The 20,690-nt window shown below is 32.3% G+C and overlaps 6 protein-coding genes across 6 annotated transcripts; 4 read left to right on the top strand and 2 right to left on the bottom strand.

The window, feature by feature from the left end:
- Positions 1 to 4,059: 4,059 nt before the first annotated feature.
- Positions 4,060 to 5,832, bottom strand: MONOS_13055 (uncharacterized protein). The gene is made up of 4 exons (XM_067865733.1): positions 5,759 to 5,832; positions 5,594 to 5,621; positions 5,038 to 5,531; positions 4,060 to 4,976 (listed from the first exon to the last, which is right to left on the bottom strand). The coding sequence occupies exons 1-4, from the start codon at positions 5,777 to 5,779 to the stop codon at positions 4,212 to 4,214; spliced, it is 1,308 nt and encodes a 435-aa protein (XP_067719830.1). The 5' UTR covers positions 5,780 to 5,832; the 3' UTR covers positions 4,060 to 4,211.
- Positions 5,833 to 7,628: 1,796 nt separating this feature from the next.
- MONOS_13056 (uncharacterized protein) lies at positions 7,629 to 8,249 on the top strand (the record flags this gene model as incomplete). Its single annotated transcript, XM_067865734.1, has 2 exons — positions 7,629 to 7,673; positions 7,719 to 8,249. 2 exons carry the CDS (start codon positions 7,629 to 7,631, stop codon positions 8,247 to 8,249), a joined length of 576 nt encoding a protein of 191 aa, XP_067719829.1.
- Positions 8,250 to 8,297: 48 nt separating this feature from the next.
- On the top strand, positions 8,298 to 9,197 carry MONOS_13057 (uncharacterized protein; the record flags this gene model as incomplete). The annotated part of the gene is made up of 1 exon (XM_067865735.1): positions 8,298 to 9,197. One exon carries the CDS (start codon positions 8,298 to 8,300, stop codon positions 9,195 to 9,197), a length of 900 nt encoding a protein of 299 aa, XP_067719828.1.
- A 1,605-nt stretch (positions 9,198 to 10,802) lies between these two features.
- Positions 10,803 to 12,065, top strand: MONOS_13058 (uncharacterized protein; the record flags this gene model as incomplete). The annotated part of the gene is made up of 2 exons (XM_067865736.1): positions 10,803 to 11,234; positions 11,298 to 12,065. The coding sequence occupies 2 exons, from the start codon at positions 10,803 to 10,805 to the stop codon at positions 12,063 to 12,065; spliced, it is 1,200 nt and encodes a 399-aa protein (XP_067719827.1).
- Positions 12,066 to 13,791: 1,726 nt separating this feature from the next.
- Positions 13,792 to 15,381, bottom strand: MONOS_13059 (uncharacterized protein; the record flags this gene model as incomplete). Its single annotated transcript, XM_067865737.1, has 3 exons — positions 13,792 to 14,676; positions 14,738 to 15,228; positions 15,288 to 15,381. The coding sequence occupies 3 exons, from the start codon at positions 15,379 to 15,381 to the stop codon at positions 13,915 to 13,917; spliced, it is 1,347 nt and encodes a 448-aa protein (XP_067719826.1). The 3' UTR covers positions 13,792 to 13,914.
- A 4,518-nt stretch (positions 15,382 to 19,899) lies between these two features.
- On the top strand, positions 19,900 to 20,433 carry MONOS_15719 (uncharacterized protein; the record flags this gene model as incomplete). Its single annotated transcript, XM_067868611.1, has 1 exon — positions 19,900 to 20,433. One exon carries the CDS (start codon positions 19,900 to 19,902, stop codon positions 20,431 to 20,433), a length of 534 nt encoding a protein of 177 aa, XP_067719825.1.
- Between the last annotated feature and the right edge of the window lie 257 nt (positions 20,434 to 20,690).

Genomic DNA, 20,690 nt, shown 5'->3' with positions numbered 1-20,690 from the left:
AAAATACAGACTTTCAAGCTTTTTATGCACAAAGAATAAAAAAATCTATTCACTCATAACTATATTTTGCTTCCTCAGATTTCAAAATAAATTGGTTTTTCTTATCTGCAAATAGCCATCATTGATGTAATTACGAAAAGAATTGTGACATTCCATCAATGTGAAAAAATGAACCAATTTTTATAAAATTTTCTGAACATGAAAAAGCTTATCAAAAGTGCATAATTTTTCAATGAAAATGCCTGAAAAAAAATATTTTGCACCATATATTTATAGAAAACCATTGTTGTGTTAACTAAATAGAATCAAAATCTCGAAACGAAATTTCAAATTATTTTTCATTTGATATTAAACGTTACAAACCACAGAGCATATTTGAAATAGTTGCAACAGAAGGCGTTTCTGCGATAAGTTCATAAGGTGCAGTGAATTAGGAAATACAAGAAATTTATGTCAGATGAGTTAAAACAATCAATTTCTTTGTTCAATGAATTTGATATGCACATAAAGAAGGATCACTTTGATATTCAAAAACAAATAGAAAGATAGTCCGATAGTTCTCAAATTTTGAACTTCTTTTTTTTTGAAATTTCTTTTGTTTCACCTCAAATTTTAAAAAAATGATATTGTCTGTGTGAAATGGTTTTTGATGTTTTGCATCTGCATAATAAATAATAATTTCAACAAAAAGTGTCACACTTGAACGAGAGATAAAGTTCATTATTTCGTTTTATGTATTCAACACATTCACGCGCTTGTTTTATTTCACATCATTCAAAATGATCTTTTGGATATTGAAAATAGAAATCAATAAAATTGAAGATCTGTATTTGAGAGATCACTTCCTGGTGAATGAAAATGAGGAATGTGGAGCTTGGAGAGGAACACTTGGAAATGCGACAATCCAAAGAATAAATAGCATGAGAAGGGAAGGAGACAATATTTCGAACAAAAAGGAAAAGAAGCGATTCTTTGAAGCAGGAGTTCATATTATTCAAAAGTTATGGAAATCAGGAAGGGGATGAGAAAATGAAAGAGAGAGAGACATCACATAAAGAGTTGATAAAGGCTGGATGTTCAAAATTAGAATGAGTGGAGTTTCAATAGAGATGGGAGAATGTTGATCAGAGAGGTGGATAGGAAGATGAATGCATTTGGAGATTTCATCATTTTCAAGAGTTTTCGTGTCTGTGAAAGTGAAATTCGAAAACATCAAAAATATAAAGAGTGTGGAAAATAACTATTTTCTTATATTTCGTTATCGCTCTGTTGTTATTTGTTTTCAATTCGTTTGATTGGCATTTATCAATTTGCTTGTCTTTTGTAAAAAATTAACTCTTTGAAATGATGAATATTTCATTAATGATATTTCGTTCAATCAAATTAATCAATATTTCTTTTCGAAATAATAATTATTTTGGAGTATTTGAAAAATTATCCCCCGATTTCAATTTTTGCACTCAGCTGAAAAAATGATCGTTGCGAAATTTGCTTTCTCTCAATGAACGTGTTCCATTAATTTTTGGAAGGTCATCAAGTTCCTCCGAAGAAGCAGAGTCTGCTTTTTCTTTTTCATAATCAAAGTCACAATCATCACTTTTTCTTTTTATTTGAAACTTTTTCACTGTCAAAAGATCTGATTCATTTTCTGATTCAGAGCCATGGGATAAAAGTGATGCACAATCCTTCGTCAACACAGCTTCTTTTCTGCTCTCTTCTTTTTCTTCTTTTTTCTTTTTTTTGTCTCAAAAAATTGGATTTCAGATTGATTCTTTTGATTCAATGATAAAAATATTGGGATTGAAATCACTGAATCTTCACAAGCTTGAGAATCTGATTCATCAGATCTATATTCTGATAAACCTGAATCGTATTTTTCCATTTTCTTTACAACTTCAAAATTCTAAGAATCAATATCACTTATTGATACATCAGAAATAACAAAGCCTTTCCTTCGTTTCTAATTCAAAAATGGTTTCAATTTTTTGTATTTCAGTTGCAAAATACTCAGCTTTTGTTGTGTTTTTTCATCATTTTTTCTTGCTTTCTCATATTCTTCCAATTCTTGAATTACGAGATCTGTTGTCATGAAATTCCCTGAAATGCTCCATCTATTTCTTTGAGCAATCTTTTTCATTCCTGGAGGCAATTCTCGGATCGTTTTGTTTTGAACACATTGAAAAGTTACAGAGGTTATTCCTACTTCAAAGAATCGGTGTTTGATTGTCATGGGTACCAATGCCATGTTCGCACATTTTGTGATTGACTCAACAAAAGGGAGGAATTGGACTTGCATTTTTCTAATGGTTGGCTAATTTTTCATATGTTTCAATTGTTTTTTCAATTCTGTGTTTGGGCCAAAATCCAATGGCTGAAGAATGTGTTATGTATGTGAAGGCAATCTGACAACATCAACTTTCGCTGTTGAAAATATTTTCAAAAGGTTGATATTATACCTTGAAGCGTGCCTATCCAATACAGTCCAAATCAGATATAATCATATCGGTTTATGCATAACTTATTGTATCTATATCCGATTGTGATTATTTCCTATGTCAAATTTCACCGAAAAAAACAAATATTTATTTATAAATTAATGAACTTTGGGTCAATTTTTCCATTTTTGAAAATCATTCACAACAACAGGTTTTTTTCACTTGCGAAAACAATTTTTATCATTTATGCACATTATTAAATTTAATTTGAACACTCTTTTGAAAAATTGAAAAATAGGAATTTTTGATCAAAAAATCGATTTTTCAATGAAAAATCCACACATAATGAAAAAAAAGGTGATTGTGTTTATTCAGCCCTGTGACAAAATGTGATGGGAAAAGAATGAAAAATATGCCAAAAATGTTTGTGTATCGAAAAATGTGATAATAAACGAATGTGATTATATTCGATGTGATTATATCCGGTTAGACTGTATAATAACACAAAAAATTTTCAGACAGAAAAATAATGAATTCGATTATAATTTTTAACATTAATAAATATTTGTAAACCTTCGATTGCATATGTATTTGTCAACTTGAATTTTTTCTTAAGCCCATTTTGATAATTATGTTATTTTGTGAAAGCGGATATATCGCGCATTTCTTGATTCAGAATGAATAAAAATAGATTAAAGAATACAGATATCGCACAAAATACCGGACAAGATCGATTTCTCAATAACTGCAAGAGTGATAATTCTGACAATTTTCCTCAAAATATATCTCATCAATACAAACTCATTTGATACACGAAACTATCAAAACAGCTTCATTTGTGCTCAGAAATATCAATTTTTGAAATTTCGGAGAAATAGGATTTTGAGTTTCTCTGAGATTTTATATATAATTAACTCTGAGCACAAATGAAGCTATTTTGAAGGTTTTGAATATTAAATGAGTTACTAAAAATGAGATATATTTTGAGGAAAATTATCAGAATTATTCCTCTTGCGGTTATTGTGAAATCGATCTTGTCCTGTATTTTGTGCGATATCTGTATTTGTTTTGACTTTCCAATTTCAACAAAAAGATTTTTACCTTTTCTTCAATAATTGCATTGAAAAATCGCTTCAAACTCCACAAAATCAATAAATTGACTTTTAAACTTAACTCAATAAAAGAAAATATTATGGGAATTTGATAATTTTCTTTTCTGTTAATTTTTTTTAACATTATTTTTTTGCTTCATTCCACGAGATATCATCTTTTACAAATTACAACAGTTAATAATTTGTAAATATAATACTTTTTATTGACTTAAACAAAATAATTCGATACAGATCTATGTCCAATTCACATTCATCTTTAAAATCTTCAAATTTGTTCACAGAATTAGGATTTCTCTTTTTCTGAGAACTGAAATTACATGCAGTGCAAAAGAAAAACACGCAAAGATGCTGGTTGAAAGTTAAGTTGTTTCAAAGATCAGAAATGACGCCGTTTATAACATTGTGTGAATCTGTTTGTATCTGTTTTTTTCTCATGATACAGCTTTGCAGACAAATTATTTTTGGTAAATTTACGAATAAAGAAAGAAAAAGTATTATTTTTTAATTATTTCTTTATTTATTCATTTCATCAAAATGAAGTGGAAACAATTAATAAGATTTATTAAAAAGGTTACAAATTATATTTTTTCCCCCACAATAATACGAAATGATGAAAAAAAGATCAATATTATTTGAGCTACAAAATGAACTGCATCCAATCTCCTCAAATATTCACAAAATAATCAGAAATATCCAACGATAATTCATAATAAAATTTTTGTTCTAGAAAATCAAATGGTTCATGAAAGCTTACAATGATATCTTCGTATCCTTCTTCTTCTAACTTTTCAAACATTTTCCTTTTTGTTATTTTTCTTTTCTCTTCTTCCTTTTCATCATCCTTTTCTTCTTTCAATCGACTTGATAATGTGACAAATAATACCAAGCAATCGCATGTCATTTCGTCATCCATTGTTGGTCGAAGAATTTCCTCCAAAACGAGGCTAACAGCTCCGCTTTCTATCAAATCTTCAATTTTTATAGCTTCATTCTCTGCTAAGGATTCAAATATATAAAAGCATTCCTTGCCTATTTCTCTATTTTTATCCTTCGCTGCTCGAAATGCCTGCACAATGCTTTCGACAAGCACAGAATACTCTTCATTCCTCGATGAGCATAAGTCGAAGAAAATACCTAAGGTATCTATCCATCTCCAAATAATAGTGAGTGCTTTCGTTTCCTTTCCTTTTTCCTCTTCTTTTTTCTTTTTCCAATCCACACATTTCATCAGCTCTTCCAGTTCCTTTATTGCCTCTCTCACAAAATGCAGCTCATTCACAATTACAGCTTCCAAACTATTATCATTATCAAATCTGTTCATCAAAAACTGCCAAGCAGACTGATAAGCAAGTCGTGTCAGATTGTGATGTTCCTGATGATATATGATGATTTCTTTCATCTCATTCAAATACAGATCTTTTTCAATTTTCTGTTGAACATACACATTAAAGCCAATGAATGTTAATAATTGATAAAAATGTCGTTCAAACCTGATCTATTTCAATAACGCCCATTGCCAACAAAGCCAGTTCCACTTCTTTTTGAGTCTCCTCGCTTTTCTCTTTGTTTAGTGCAACCTTCAGAAGACCGGGAATGCAAATTGATAATAATTCTGAAGAAAACAATTTGTTGAGCAAAAAATAGCATTCACAAAGATCAAGATAGCGCACTTCATTCTTTTCCTTTTTCTTCTTGTTTTCATCGATAATCATCTTCTCAAATCTTTCCGATAATGAAGAATCATTAAAATCATAATTCTGAATTTTAAAAAGTGCTCGACAAAATCCAGCATGCTTTAACAGAAGGAAGGCATTGTTCAAAGACATTTTCTTTTTTCCAATCATTTTGTTTATTTTATCAAACAGTTCTTTCGTGAAAACTAATTTGAATTCTTCTTTATCCATTTCTTCCAATAATCCATTCATTTCTTCAATTTTCTGTTTCTGTTCATTCTCATTGAAATCTTCCAGATCAGAAAATAATTCTGAAAAAGAATAAAAAAGAAATGCAATTAAGAAGAATTCAAACGATACAATAACTGCAAACCAGTGAATTTGCAACATATGTTTAGTCCCTACATTTACGAAAATCCATTGTATTCAGAGTACAACAAAATTTTGACATTCACATTGAACGAATACAGGTTTGGATGGAAGAAATAAATGAAAAATAAAAACTCAAAAAAGCTTTAAAATACAAATTCATTCAAACTGTAAAATCTTGTGTTGACATTTTCGATTTGCAATTCAAAGATAAAGAACGCTTTGTTTTTTCTCTTTGTTGTTATGGATGAATTGATCGATTAATTATATTTGAAACTGAATGACAACAGGCTGGATGAGAGATCTTTGAGTTAAAATTTTCTGTTTAATTGAAAATATAATTTCCTGTGATGACAGCTGGCAATGATAGATTTTCATTGGATTTGAAATTCTGTCTGATGATATTTGGTAATTGGATGGCCAACGGGAAAACAACAATTTTATTAAAAACGCAAAAGACGTAATGCATGTTATTTTTATTGTTCTATTGATTGCGAAGATGTTTCCTTCTGCAACTTGTCCAAAGGCCAGGAATATGAATTATTGTTGAAATGGCCAATCTCCGCTTTGGAGTGCAACACGATGAGAATGGGGCAGGTTATTATATAGCAATTTGGAGACAAATGAAGTTACACAAGATATACGATTTTTATTTGGAACAAGAGATGAAAACAAATTCAAATGTTATTTTATTGAATGAAGATTTATGGATGGAATTCAATGAAAAAGTTGGAACAATCAAAATTATATAGCATTCAAAAAGGAAATGCAGTGGAGAAGTATTTTTGGCAAGGAAAGAAGTTGGAAATATGGAAATCTGGATATTTGTTGAAAAAAAGGAAGGAGAAAATGAAAAACGGACCAACAAACACCATTTTTTTCTTTAGCTCACCTGATTCTCAATTCGAGCCAGACAAACCTGGAAAGCGACTTAATTGTTTCCAATTCCGTTTTCGAATGAAAGCAAATGAGGAACGTCATCGAAGATTTCTCCAATTATCGAGTGCTTTTTGGCAATTAAACAACACTAAGGTCTGTTACATCTAGGTTTCATTCTTCGAAGTTCTATCCATTATGTGCAAACAATATGATTATCATTCGAAGTTTGTCAAATTCAGGATCAAGTTAGGAATCAAATTAACTAAAAATTGTTCACTTATTCGAATATTCTTCATGTGCCATCTTCCAAATTCATTGCAGTGCTTCGCTTCTCTATTTTCGCATTTCACATCGGTTTTTTTATTTAAATTGTAAAAGGTTCCATTGCAGCTTCACCATCACCAGCGACATCAGCATCTTCCAATGAACATCGACAATTTTGCACCTCTTCTAAATTGTCGCATCAACACATCCATCTCATTCCATTCATTCTCGTCCACTCTCATCTTCATCTCCAAGGAATTCATTGACTTTTATGTTTTCGTGCAGCTGTGCCTTCGATTTCAGTTCTAATCCCATCAATCATCATCTTCTTCCTCTTTATCTTCATTATCCTCTTCTTCATTCACGTTATCTGATTAATTTTCTTCGCGTTTTGCATCTGATCCAGAAATGAAAATGGAAACGAAGAAGAAACTAATAAACTTGTTGAACAATGATGTTTTATTCAGAAAATGAAAATGTCTGTTTTTCGAATGGAAAATAAAGATAGGAAATAAAACTTACCCAAATCCAGCGAATGTTTCTTTCATCTGGAATTGGAGCTTCACAGACTTTTGATTTTGAGGTTGGAATGGCAAACATTTTGTGAAATTTTCTGATGCCTCAAGGCAGCTGTGGATTTTTTGCCTTAATCCAACAGAATGAACAAATAATAGTAATTACAGCACACTCCATTTCTAAATATTTCTTTTCATTTTTCTCTCAATAAATTCGCTTGATGCTTGACGAATCGATTAATTTAGTTTTCATTGATTTTGCTCCTTCTTCCCTTTTTTCTTCTCATTTCAACTCCTCACCTGAAGAAACTTTTTTCCATCCTTTTCCCTCCACTTGAAAACAGCGAGCTTTCTCTACTGGTTGATCTTTCTGATCCGAATATGGATATTGCGTTTGCGTCACCGATGGAGCTGCCTGCAGACGTGGTGGGGTGTCTGAAAAAGCTTCTTGTTTCCTTCGAAGTACAGTAGTTCTTTCTTCGCTCGGCGCCTTCGTCTTCATCGTCTTCATCGTCTTCTTCAACTGGAGCAGCCCTCCGATCAACTTCGCCATTCCGGAGGCGGAGAAGTGAAGAGAAGAAGGCAGCAGAAGATGATCAGCCATCATCTTCTTCATCAGCTACTTCAATTGACCATTCAGATGCCTCGGCAGTGGCTGCATCATACTCGTCGGCAGGAGCGATGGACGATATCGAGAGGCGGCTGCGGATTGTGGTGCCAGAGGCAGCTGGGGTGTATGGGCGGCACAGGCTGCTGTCGCCACGGGCACTGCAGACGCTGCGGGGATATGTTGTGGCTCGGCGGGGGGTGCTGTATGGGGGTGTTGTGTGTGCATACGATGTGGCGCTTTCGGCGATGCTTTCGGTTCCGCTGGTGGCGCCGCTTCCTTCGCTTGCAGCGTCGGTGGGCACGAAGTCGGGGAGCAAGCGGATCTTTGCAGCGGCAGATGTGAATGCGTTCCTCTCGATCTGTAACCTGTTTGGCCCGTCGCTGCAGATATGACTATCACCGCATTCGATGCGTGTGGTGGTAAAGCTGGAAGACGAAGTGATGGGGCGAATGGTTGCATTGTGTGAAGCGGGGGAGATTGTGGAGAAGGGAATGCTGGCTGCGGGGCTGAGGATGGAGGATGTGGTTCTATTTCCAGAAGCGATTGCTCTGGCGATGCTAGATGGGAGAGAAGAGGTGGAGGAAGGAAATGGGAATGGTGAAGAGGGAGAAGAAAAGGGAGAAGAAGATGGAGGCAAAGATGGAGGGAGAGAGGGAGGTGATGGGAATGAGGAGAAAGGCTGGTATCCGACAGCGCACAGAAAGTTTGTGGAGAGAATCAAAGAGAAACAGGGGAAGCTGGAAGAAGCGATGGCACCTCTGGCTGTGGAGGCGCTTGGGCTGAGTCGGCTGAGGTTTGTGAAGGCAGAGGCTGAGGCGGGTGCAGACAAGCAGCATTCAGAAGAACCAGAATTGTGTAGTTCTTCTCCATCCGATGGCATCCAAGAGGAGATATCAAGAGCAGAAGAAGAAGCAGCAGATGGGTCTTTGGAGATAACTTCAGATGGTTGTTCAGATGAAGTGAGGAAAGATGTGGAACAGGTGCAAATATCGACAGATGGTTTGGAGATGAATGAGGAACTCGAGGAAGAGAGAGGAATTATGAAATTTGTGGAAGAAGAAGAGGAAGAAGAAATTGAAAGAATGCTGAAGATAAGGAACCAACTCTATGCTTCGTTCATTTCCATAACAGCAGAAAATAATTCATGTTCAAAAGATTCCGATAGAAATGAACTTTTCACAATGCGTCCTCATTTCTGCAGTTATAATGATCTTGTGCAAATTGGCTTATGCCTTTTATTCTCTGCTATTTGTATTTTCTCTCATCCTTTCTTCGAAACAGAAAAAGAGGAGAGAAAACGAATGAAGTTGATTCCAATGTTATTGATGAGTGTTTGGTGAAAAATGGCTGAGGAAAAAAGAATGGAATCTTTCCGTTGATTGACTAGAAGAATGTTGAGTTCGAAATAAAAAGAAATGGTTTTTGAGGATATTTGTATTTGATTTCTCCGCGAGAATTGGATGAATGCGATAAATGTGAAGAAAAATGAAACATCAATCTGCTTCTGGTATTTCTTCAAAAAGCGCTTCTGCATCTCTTTCTCGTCTTAACAGTTGAGGCATATGAACCTACAACGCTTCAATAATTATGAAGCTTTCAGAAAAATAAAGGAGTGATAACGTATTTGAATGGGTATCCTTTCGCTTTTTTAATGCAATCGATTTCAGATGTGGACATTGAAGTCCAAAGAAGAATTTCTGACTGGCTCAAAGAAGATTACTTTGACACTGAAGGGCATTTTGAGCAATAAAAAATGAGAAAATCTCTCTCTTCGTTCTGATGGAAACAACACGAATTATCCGCTTGATTTTATTTCTTTTTCATATCATCACCACCGTTGGCAACTGAATGGAAAAAAAAAAGGTTTGCTCTTTTGAATCAAAGATGAATCCATCTTGGAAGATTGGTTATTTTAACTTCCACATCCAATCTTCATTCAATTGAAATCAAATGGCTTTTGCAATTAAAAGCTTTTGACAAACACCAAAGAAAATGGTTTGCAGTTGTTGTTGTTGCTTCATCAATTATGAATCTGCAAATCTTTGGTGCTGGAGCCATCCTTCGCATGTTTGCATTTATTGCTTGTTTCGCTTTGAAAGTGATTTTCCTTTCTCTTCTGGTATTTCACCTGCTGTTGAATCGCATTCTTTTGAATAAAATCAGTATTAATATTAGCCAAATCAATTCTTTCTTCTTCTGTAAGCTTGTGAATGATCTTAAAATTGGAAATGAAAAAGAAAGGATAAAAATAATTGCAAAATTCTTAAAGCAAACAAACCGTTGTTGTATTTGCCTTCAATCAAAATCAGCTTCGCTATTAGAAAAAAACACCTTTTTTTCTTTAAAATGTCAGTGGCCGAACATTTATCCTTTTCAATGAAATAGAAATAATATTTCCAAAATTGGAAAGATGTTGTTTCAAAAAGAAAATGACTTTTGTCAGAAATTATCTCCCATAAATTATCTGTTGGTTCGATCAACAAGAAAAAAATTGGATAAATTCTTGTTTGCAGCAAGCAAATTCATTTATTCTTCCTTTCTCATTTTTGCTTCCGATTGATATAAAGCATAGCATTTGTTGCAGCACTGTTAACTTTCTATCCTGGAGATAAATAAAGATGTTTGTATTTGTTGATTAACTTGTTGTATATTTAGCATTCCTTTCATTTTCCCAGAACACATAATGAACGAAGTAAGTTCGGTCTGTAGCGTTAAAGAAGAAAAGGAAGAAGAAGAAGATTGTGATGACAAAGAAGAAGGAGAATTGAAGACAGAGCTTACAGAAAAGTTTACAAGTTCGAGCATTTTTTTTTCTTGATTGAACTTTCAATACTTTGGGGGAAAAAAAAATTTTTTTTTATATTTCTTTTTCAATTTTTATTAAAGAAATATTTCATAAAGTGGAAAATTGCAATGAGAATGAACAGAAACAGAAAATCCTAGAAATGAATAAAATTATGGAAGACATGCGCAGAGAAGAATTTCTATCCGTTTTCACAAAAGAACTGTTTAACAAAATCGATGAAATGATTGAAGAGAAGAAAATCCGAATGGAAAATGTTCGGATGTTGATAAAACGTGTTGCGTATTGGATAGAGTTGAAAAACGCTTGGTATTATTCTTTTGAATTTTCTGAACTGAGCCAAAGAATCCGGGAGATGATTGTTGAAGAAGATTGGAAAAAAGAAAAAAAGGATGAAAAGCTTCTAATTGATCTTTGCAAATGGTGTCTTTCAGTCAGCTTTTCCACATCATCGAAATTGATATCAATTTGCCTACCATGTATTATGAAAGCAGCATCAAACAAGGAAGAAAACGAAGAAGCAAAGGAAGAAGTGGAAATGGCCTTACTTGCATTGAACGGCTATGGATATTGTGTATGTGATTATTGTCCAATTTTATTTAATTTTCTGGTTTTTATTTTTATTTTTTTTTACAAGGAAATATCAGAGGAATTGTATCTGAATGAGATCAAAGATATTATCCAACATCACCAAGAACATCACAATCTGACACGACTTGCTTATCAGTCTGCTTGGCAGTTTTTGATGAACAGGTTTGATAAAGATAAAAATTTGGAAGCTGTAATTGTGAATGAGCTGCATTTTGTGAGAGAGGCAATAAAGGAACTGGAAGAGTTGACAAGAAATGTGAATTGGAAGAAAGAGAAAGAAGAGGAAAGAAGAGGAAAAGAAGCGAAAGAAGAGATTGTAATCTTGAGATGGTTTGATATAATTATGGAAAACATATCCCAATGCAAATTGCGGAATGAAGAATTTATTAGGTTCATAGGCAGCATTGTTGAATTATATCGAGCAGCAAAGGATATTCATAGAGGAATTTGCGGCGAATGCATTGATTTCCTTAGATTTGCAGCAAGAAGCGAGCCTGTGAAAAATGATGATTTGTTGAAAGGAGGGGCAATTGATGTTGTTTTTGAAGAACTTTATCAGCCAACATTAGAAGATGAAAATGTGCGTTATTGCTTGGATACTGTTTTAGCAATTTCAGGAAGATTGGAAGGAAAGACGGATGATGAAATGGAAGAAGTGAAAAGAAAAGAGATGAACAGAAAGGTATTTGAAAAGATGGAAGAAGAAGGACACGAAGATACAATCGCAAGCTTTTATGGAACAATTGATTTTCAAAACGCAAATTTTCATTTAATGTTATCATTGAATATTTCTGATTATTTTGTGAATATTTGAGAAAATGAGATGCTTCACATTTTGTTTCTCTGATTTTCAATTTTTGTATTTTGATTATTTCCTTCATCTGCAAATAGCAGTTTGCAGCCTTCTTCAATTGAAATTTTTTATTGGATTGCCTGATGAATTATCAGCAACTGGTGTAAATGCCTGAGAAAATGAAAAGTTATTTATTCTGTAACTCAAAAATTTTGTTTATTTTTCATTCAGTATCATATCACATTCAACAAACGTAAAGTTTGTTTTATATTTTTTTCTTTTTCATTTCTTTGAAATTCTGTAAAGCGAAAAAAATATGAAATATCAACATTCAATTCCTTCTTTTCTTTGGAAAAAATAATTATCTCTTAATATCCCATCTATTCACAAGTTTCAAGAATTGATGATATTTTCTTTCTTGTTCGTTGGGTTCATTTGCCTCTTCTTTAATTTCTTTGAAACACAAATGTTTTTTCTGAACAGATGAAGAGAAACGAAAAGAGAGAAAATGAATAAGAGATTTTTTGAGATGAACACGAAAAAGAAAAACTTTCTTTTGATTATTTGTGACTAATTCTTGATTCTCAACTTCAAAAACAAAAAACAATCCCACTTCCTCTTCCTCTTCAGTCTGACTTCATTTTTCATTCCCTCTTTTTCTTTCATTCGGAAAGCTTTTTTCTTTCTTCATAAACTTCTTCTTGCCTTTTTCACAAGAAACTTTTCAGTCAAATCATAATGAGAAATTAGAAGATGAAGAGGATGATAATGAAAAGAAAGAGTATGAAGATGCAATCTTCAATTTGTGTGGAGCACTTTCTTGCATTAAAAAAATCTCAATTTTCATTCATCTTTTGTTCACTTGGATTGCTAATTTGACTCTTGAATCAAACCTGCTATCAATTTTCAAATGCTTGTTTTCAAATTTGCTCAAAATGGAAACAAACGTTGGAAAAAATGGACAAAAGTCAATATTTCACAGAAACAAGTGTTTCAATAACAGATGAAAAACAACGATTGAAATAATTGCGAAGAAAAAATATTTTGCAAAGATATAATTGAGTGAGGTGCAAATTTTGTAAGATATGAAAACATAATCACACATAAAATAAGACAATGGAACTTTTCACACAAATTAGAAAGATTTCTCTACATACACAATGTTTGTAAAAATTATAATTTTGATGTGAGGAAAATTTCACAGCGAGAACCCATTAATAAGACCCTTCAACTCTGCCAGTTCGTTTATCAGATTCAGAGCATTTTCTTTCTTGAATTCCGTGGCCGGAGTGGTTGCTAATTCTTGACTTGCAGTTGGCAGATCAGCAGGCAATGCAGATGCAGATGTCTCACCATCAGATGTGCTGTTTTCTTTCCAGGCTTCCTTTTCGGTGTTTTCATCGGTTTTGCCTTTTGGCTTAGAAAGGTGAGTTGAAAGCTGATCTTGCAGACTCTCAGACGAATTCTCAGAATCGATGCGTGAAATGGAATTGGATGGTTAATTCTGAGAAGGAAGAGGAGATAAGAGTGAAACAGAAGAAGAAGAAGAAGATGGATTGATTGATTAAATGACCACTGATGTTGTGCAAGTGAATGATTGTTTGAGCGAGATGGAAGCAGATGAAGAAGACGATAATGAGAAGACCGACTGAAATGAATGAAGAATTCACAAATTGTGTTGATTATTCTTATTGTTCAAACGAAGATATTATTTCAGAATGAAATCTCTTCTCTTCTTTTTTCTTCATTTTCTTTCGTTTGCTTATTTTCTGCGGTCCTCCTATTCTAATCATGTTTCCATTTCACTCCATTCTTCTTCTGCTTTTCTGAGACTTCAATAAAACGAACAGAATCGAAAAGAATATTCTTTTTATGCACGCACAAAAAAATCTTCATATGTTGTAACCAAATTATCATCTCCTAACATCTCATTAACATTGGACAGCTGAAATTTGAGAATGTAATCTTCGTATCCTTCTTCTTCCATCTTTTCAAACATTTTCCTTTTCAATTCTTTTCTTTTCGCTTCGTCGATCTCATCATTTGTATTTCTTTTCAATCTTCTGGAAAGTGCAACAAAGAATTCCAAACAATAACATGCATTGGAGTCTTCAATTGCTATTTGCTGAATTTCCTCCAAAAATATATCAACCGCTCCGCTCTTCAACAAGTCTTCAATTATCACATGTTTTCTTCCCGCTGCATACTTCAAGGAACAAATGCACCAGCTGATCACATCTCCAAAATTATCCTTTGCAATTCTGATCACTCGAACAATAGTCTCAATAAGATCGAAGATCTCTTCATTAAACAATTGGCATAAATTAAAGAAAAACGTCAATGTTCTGGTCCATCCCTTGACAATATTTGCTTCTTTTGCTTCTTCTCTGCTCATTTCCTCTTCTTTCTTCCTCCAATCAATACATTTTATCAAAGCTTCCATTTCGCTTTTGGCTTCTCTTGAAAAATGCAGTTCATTCACAATAACTTCTTCCAAGCTTCTTTTAAGAAATAATCCGTGTATCAAAAACTTCCATACTGATTGATACGCAAGTTGCGTCAAGTTACGATGTTCCTGATGATATTTGATGATTTCTTTGATCTCATTTAAATAAGATTCGTTTTTAATGTACTAACGAAAAATTATATTCATATGAATAAATGGAATTAAAATGAAAAAGAAGTGCTCATACAGAAACATTAACACTTCTCAATACAAATAACGCCATTTCCACTTCTTCTTTTGCTTCTTCGTTTTCTTCCTTGTTTGATGCTGCTTTCAGAAAATTGTGTATGCAAATTGAAAGCAATTTCCATGATATGAAATAGCTGATAAAAATATAGCATTCACAAAGATCAATAAGAAGCTTTTCATCCTTTTCTTCTTTTTTCTCGTCTTCTTCAAGAATCATATTCTCAAATCTTTTGCTCAACAGAGAATTTTCAAAAGGATAACGCAATATGTCTTTCAACTCATTCCAATATCCAATACGTTTCATCAGCAAAATAGCATTTTTAAAAGTCAATTTACTTTCTTCGATCATTTCATCGATTTTGTCGAAATTTTCAATTGTGAATACAGATCTGAGTTCCTCTTCGTCCATCTTGTCCATTAGTCCGTTCATTTCATCGATTATCTGTTTTTGCTCATTCCCATCACAATCTTCCAGTTCATCAAGCAATTCTTTTAAATCACAAAAATAATCAAACTTGAAAGTCCAATCAAGAAAAATATTCTCAAACTTGTGAACTTTTCTGCAAGCTCTGTCTTGAATTCTTCTTCTTCTCCATCACAATCTTTTTCCCCAACATTATTGACTACACTCACTTCGTCCATTATGTGTTCTGGGTATTTGAAAAACAATACCAATTTTTCTTATAAGATAATCGACAAATACAAACATCTTTATTAATCTCCAGACTAGAGTGCTAATAGATTCAACGACAAATGCTGCACTTTATATTAATCGGATGCAAAAATGAAAAAGGAAGAATAAATGAATTTGCTTGCTGCAAAAAAGAATTAATCCAATCTTTTTTTTCTTGTTGATCGAACCAACAAATAATTTGAACCATCAAAAATTAATTTGACATATTTCGAAATTATCGAAAATAGTGTCATGTTTGGAGTAAAATCTGTGACAGGAGACTCTATCGACACACTGGAATAGACATGGATTATAATTTTTCCAACATAGGGTGGTTTTTTTATCCGGACAATTTTTTTATCCGGACAATTTTTTTATCCGGACATTTTTTTTATCCGGACATTTTTTTTATCCGGACAATTTTTTTATCCGGACATTTTTTTTAATTGGCGTATCTCAATAAATGAAAACTGAAAATAGAAATAGCATATTGAACCATGTTTGAATATGTATTAAACGTTCATACAAAAAAATTTTTTGTCAATTTTTGTTTTTGATGAAGATCTTTGGAATTTTTTATTTATTTTTGATCATTTGGGACAAAATATTTGACTTCAAACATTTTCATAGAACAATTATGCACTTATCATTTAATTTTTTTTAATCAAAAAACACAATATGGCATAATAGTATAATATAGCATTTCTCAAACTTAACAAATAACACAATGTTAACGTTGCATATGATGTTTAATGAACGTGTGGCTTGTAAAAAATGTGCGGAAATGCGTTTAGAGCAAAAATTAAAAAATAAAAAATTTCAAATTTTTTATTATTTTTTTTTCATGATCAAAAAATTTTTGAAATGCAAATGTGAAAAAACGTCTTCTATGGTGTATATTCTGAAGCGCTTTCACAGTCTCCAACTCCCAAATCATCGTCTTCGAGCAATTTATCTTCGTTGGGAATGATATCTTCAAAAAATGGCACTTCTTCATCAATTTCTTCTGATTCTTCATCTTCTTTCATTTCATTTTCTTCTTCTTTTTCCTCTTCTGGTTTATATTCTGCAATTTTATTTATTAGATCTTCAAAAGATAGTTTGAGAGAGGTTTTGGCTAGAAACATGGCAATATGATCCAAAATTTATTTCTTTCTTGTACCAAACCGCGGAAAAGATGACCTCAAATGTGACCACAATCCTTCAATTGTGTTCGTTCATGCTCCAGTTTCTGGATTAACAAAATTTCTTTTGTGGCAGACGGTTAAATGTTGATAGCCCAGTTCCTCCAACGAAGCATATGCCTTCCATTCGTCCAAGATAATGGTCGTTCCAAGAAAAATAAAACGCTGAATCAACGGAAGTGATGTTTTCTTGGTTCTATTAGGGACAATTGTCATATATCTTTTGCTTGCTCCTCCTCCGTCGAGAAGCTCCACTCCTCCAAATATCCAAACGTGGTCTTTTCTCCTTCCTCTTCCGTATTTTCTCTTCCGCCACACAGCTTGGTCGATTTCTACAGTTTTTCCTGCGCCTCCGATTGTTTGCTGTTTGTCATTCCATTCTTTTGCACAACAGACTCTAATAACGCTGCACCAAAAACCCACAGTCTTTTGAGATATTCCAAGCAAAGAAGAAATTGTTTTTATTGGTATTTTCACCCAATAATACAAACAAATTAACAAAGTTGAGCCCAAGGAAATATTCATGTATGCAAATATTGTTCCATGATAAACTGATTTTCTTTCAATACATTTGGGACATTTCCAGTATCTGTAATTGGGGAAAACAGTGTAACATATTTTTTGTGTTGTGTGATATCTACATTTCGGAACTTCGTTGTGCAGCACTTTCTCCAAAAACCAGCTCCACGTCATATCCTATTCGTAAAAGAGCTTATTCAACTTTGAAATACCAAGATCCTTATTTTCCGCTTGTATTTGCATTAAAATATTTTTTGATCAAAACACATAAATATGTGAAATCAATAGATTTTTTTAAATTATTTATTTCATCAATGAAACGTTTCCGCACAGAATTTCTTGCACAAATGCAAATTATTAACAATGTGTTTTCATCGTGTGTGGTTTATTTTCATTTTCCTTTCATTCCATATTGTATCATTATGCCCACAATATAAATGAGTCCATTTTTCAACAATGTAGAAATGTCACAACACTTTATGTTTTGATATAAATGAAGCCTGAAAATTGATTTGAAAATCAAATTTTTTTCAAAATTTGATAAAGTTATATAATGTTATGAGAGAAGCAATTTTTCAATGCTTTGTGCAAATAAAGCTTGAAAGTCCGTATTTTCCCCCATTTGTTTTGTCCATTTTGGACTATCTTTCTTTTTTTGTTTATTTTTAACTACAAGGCCATGAAACAAACATAATGAAGTTTTATTATTCAAAATATTTTTTGCTTTTTCTTATTTTTCGATTGTTTTTTCCATTTCATCATTTTTGACAAAAAATATGAAAAAATGAAAATTACCGAACTTTTATTTTATTAAAAGGATTATATATTTCTATATCGTGTAAAAATAATAATAATGCATTTGTGATCTTATTAATTAGTCATTTTAAATAAAAATGAACGTAAAATGAACATTTTTATCATTTTCAATATTTGATGTGTGTAATGAAAACAACAACATTTCATAAAATTTTAACTCGGTGAATGCTTTATGCAAACCTTTTTCTTTTCATGCATATCATTTTTAATATGCAAAAAATATTTTACAGTTCATATTTTTCACTTTTTCAAATTTTTTGACAAAAATGGTGAAATGTTAAAAACAATCGAAAAAATAAGTAAAAACAAAAAATATTTGGAATTATTAAAGGTCAATATGGGTCATTATTTTTGAAAGCATATTTTTTCATTCAAAAATTTAGGTTCAAAAATTTTTCTTGAATACAAGAAAATGAACACTGAAAAGTGCACAGACATTTTCAAGACATATTCTTCTTTATTTCAGATAATACATTTGTTTTTGAAACAGTTGTTATAATTTTATCATCTGAATACAAAAACACTTCCCATTGACAAACAATCTTTTTAATATCAATTCCCCGAAAAAAGATATGATTTCAAAGATAATGACACATATGCATGTTTTATGACATTGTAATTAAAAATAAACAAAGAAAGAGTGCTGGTTTTAAACAAGCAAAACAAATGATCAAAAATAAATAAAAAATTCCAAAGATCTTCATCAAAAACAAAAATTGACAAAAAATTTTTTTGTATGAACGTTTAATACATATTCAAACATGGTTCAATATGCTATTTCTATTTTCAGTTTTCATTTATTGAGATACGCCAATTAAAAAAAATGTCCGGATAAAAAAATTGTCCGGATAAAAAAATTGTCCGGATAAAAAAACCACCCTATTTTATGATCAATATTTTGCATGGGTGATTATTTAAGAAATCATAACTTTGTTTGGTGTGTTAATTTTCCAAAAGTTTTTATTCTTTGGAGAGGAATTATTCATTCAAAAGAAAAAAAGTGTGGTAATGTTGAAAATTACGATGTTTGAGATTATTTTCATCAAAACATTATCTTTGAAAAAAAAAGACTTTTCAGTGCTAATTTGTTATATTTCAATATGAATTCTCAAACCTTAATTTTTGAATGAATAAAATGGATTCAAGAATAATCATTTATATATCTGATCCTTTTGAAATCATTCTTTCGTTCGAATTTTGATCGAAATTTTCCAGTCACTGGGATTTTTGAAAACAATTTGTTTCTTCAATAACAACATCATGAACAACATGTATTATCAGTTTAAGTGCATTTTTTGAAAATACGATAAATTTTATTATTTTGTCTTTTTTTTTTTTTTTTTTTCTTCAGTTTCAGTTGAAATGTTTAATATGTTATTTGCATGAATAAATGAAAAATGAATGAGTATGAAAATGAAGAGATTTCATTCACAAAGATAATAAATACTCCCATAGTAAATAATAAAATTTTGATAAAAAATAATATAAACAATTAAGCGCCAAATCTGGTATTTTCACAAATTAAAACTGAAAAGGTGAATTACTGTATGGATTATTTTTCATTCAACTCGGCAGATTTCATTGATGTGAATTTATTTATTTGTTCAAAAGACTTTCTTTTTTATTGCTTCACATTTTATGAAAAATGTTCAAAGGATGAATTTTGATGGAAAAGACGAACCATTGGACATCGAGACATTTTTTTCAAATACATCTGGCTTTGATTTTGAGTCATTTTTTGTTGAGAGTTATTTTGAAGGGAAAAATGATGATGAATTAGAATATCTCAGCGAGACGCATCGAACCCCAGCAGAGGACCATTTCATTTGTCAATCTGCTAATGAGTCTCTCTTTCCTATCCTTTCATTTCATCAACTTCTGGAGCAATTTAATTCTATTCCATTTCAAAATGCTATTAATGATCAAGAGGAGGAACCAAATATATTGAATAATGAACGTACAAACACTATGGAACCTGCGGATAAAGGAGATATTATTTTTTCGGAACCACCCAATTATTCTCAAGCAAAAGAAAATCGAAAGACTGAAAAAGGAAAAGAAATTTCTCTTCAAGACGCTTTAATGAATCACTTTGGTTTGCTTGAAAAAAAGGGGAAAGCAGAAATCACGTTAAACAAAATATTTGGTGTCCCTTTGAGTGCAGAAGAAGAAAAGAAGATGAAGATGGCGGAAATAAACCGAATGCAGAAGCGGCTGAGACGGGAGAGCAAAGGGCAATACAAGCAGCTGCCGTCAGAGAAGGACTGGAAAGCGAGGCTGGCGAAAGGGGTGGAGCAGATGATGAGGCTGGTGAGCGTGCGGCAGCTTCCAGAGCATCTCTTTGGGCAGAACGCCTTTCTGAAGCAGATTCCGCGCGAATGGGCTGCCCCTGTGAGAAGCAGCGAGGACACGTGGGATGCGAGCGACGGGGCGTTCTGGTATTCGGGGGCTGAGCAGGCGAATTGTATGGAAAGGGGAAAGGGAAATAGAAATGGAAATTGAAAAGGAATTTTTAAATTTTTAAATTTTTAAATTTTTTGATAATTTTTGAGAATTTTTTTTTCTTAATTTGATATTTATTTTATTTTATTTCATTTTTCTTCTTTAATTCTTCTTCTTCTTCTTCTTCTTCTTCTTCTTCTTCTTTTTTTTTTTTTCGTTTATTTATTTATTTATTTTTGTTTATTTATTTCTTTCCATCCTCAGCCTCCTCCTCTTCCTCTTCTTCCTCCTCTTCCTCTTCCCCCACCCCAAACAAA

This window comes from Monocercomonoides exilis (genome assembly GCF_001643675.1).
Source record: "Monocercomonoides exilis strain PA203 chromosome Unknown scaffold58-502437, whole genome shotgun sequence".
In the NCBI taxonomy this organism is placed as follows: domain Eukaryota; phylum Preaxostyla; order Oxymonadida; family Polymastigidae; genus Monocercomonoides; species Monocercomonoides exilis.
Note: the sequence above shows the minus strand (reverse complement) of the source record. Positions and strands in the feature narration are given on the sequence as shown.

What these genes read in the sequence shown, in the direction of transcription:
- MONOS_13055 (XM_067865733.1), bottom strand. Translation starts at nt 5,779, where the DNA reads ATGTCAACACAAGATTTTACA. An exon ending in CATATGTTGCAAATTCACTG is followed by an intron (nt 5,532 to 5,593) that starts GTTTGCAGTTAT and finishes ATTCTTTTTCAG; the next exon opens with AATTATTTTCTGATCTGGAA. An exon ending in GCGTTATTGAAATAGATCAG is followed by an intron (nt 4,977 to 5,037) that starts GTTTGAACGACA and finishes TATGTTCAACAG; the next exon opens with AAAATTGAAAAAGATCTGTA.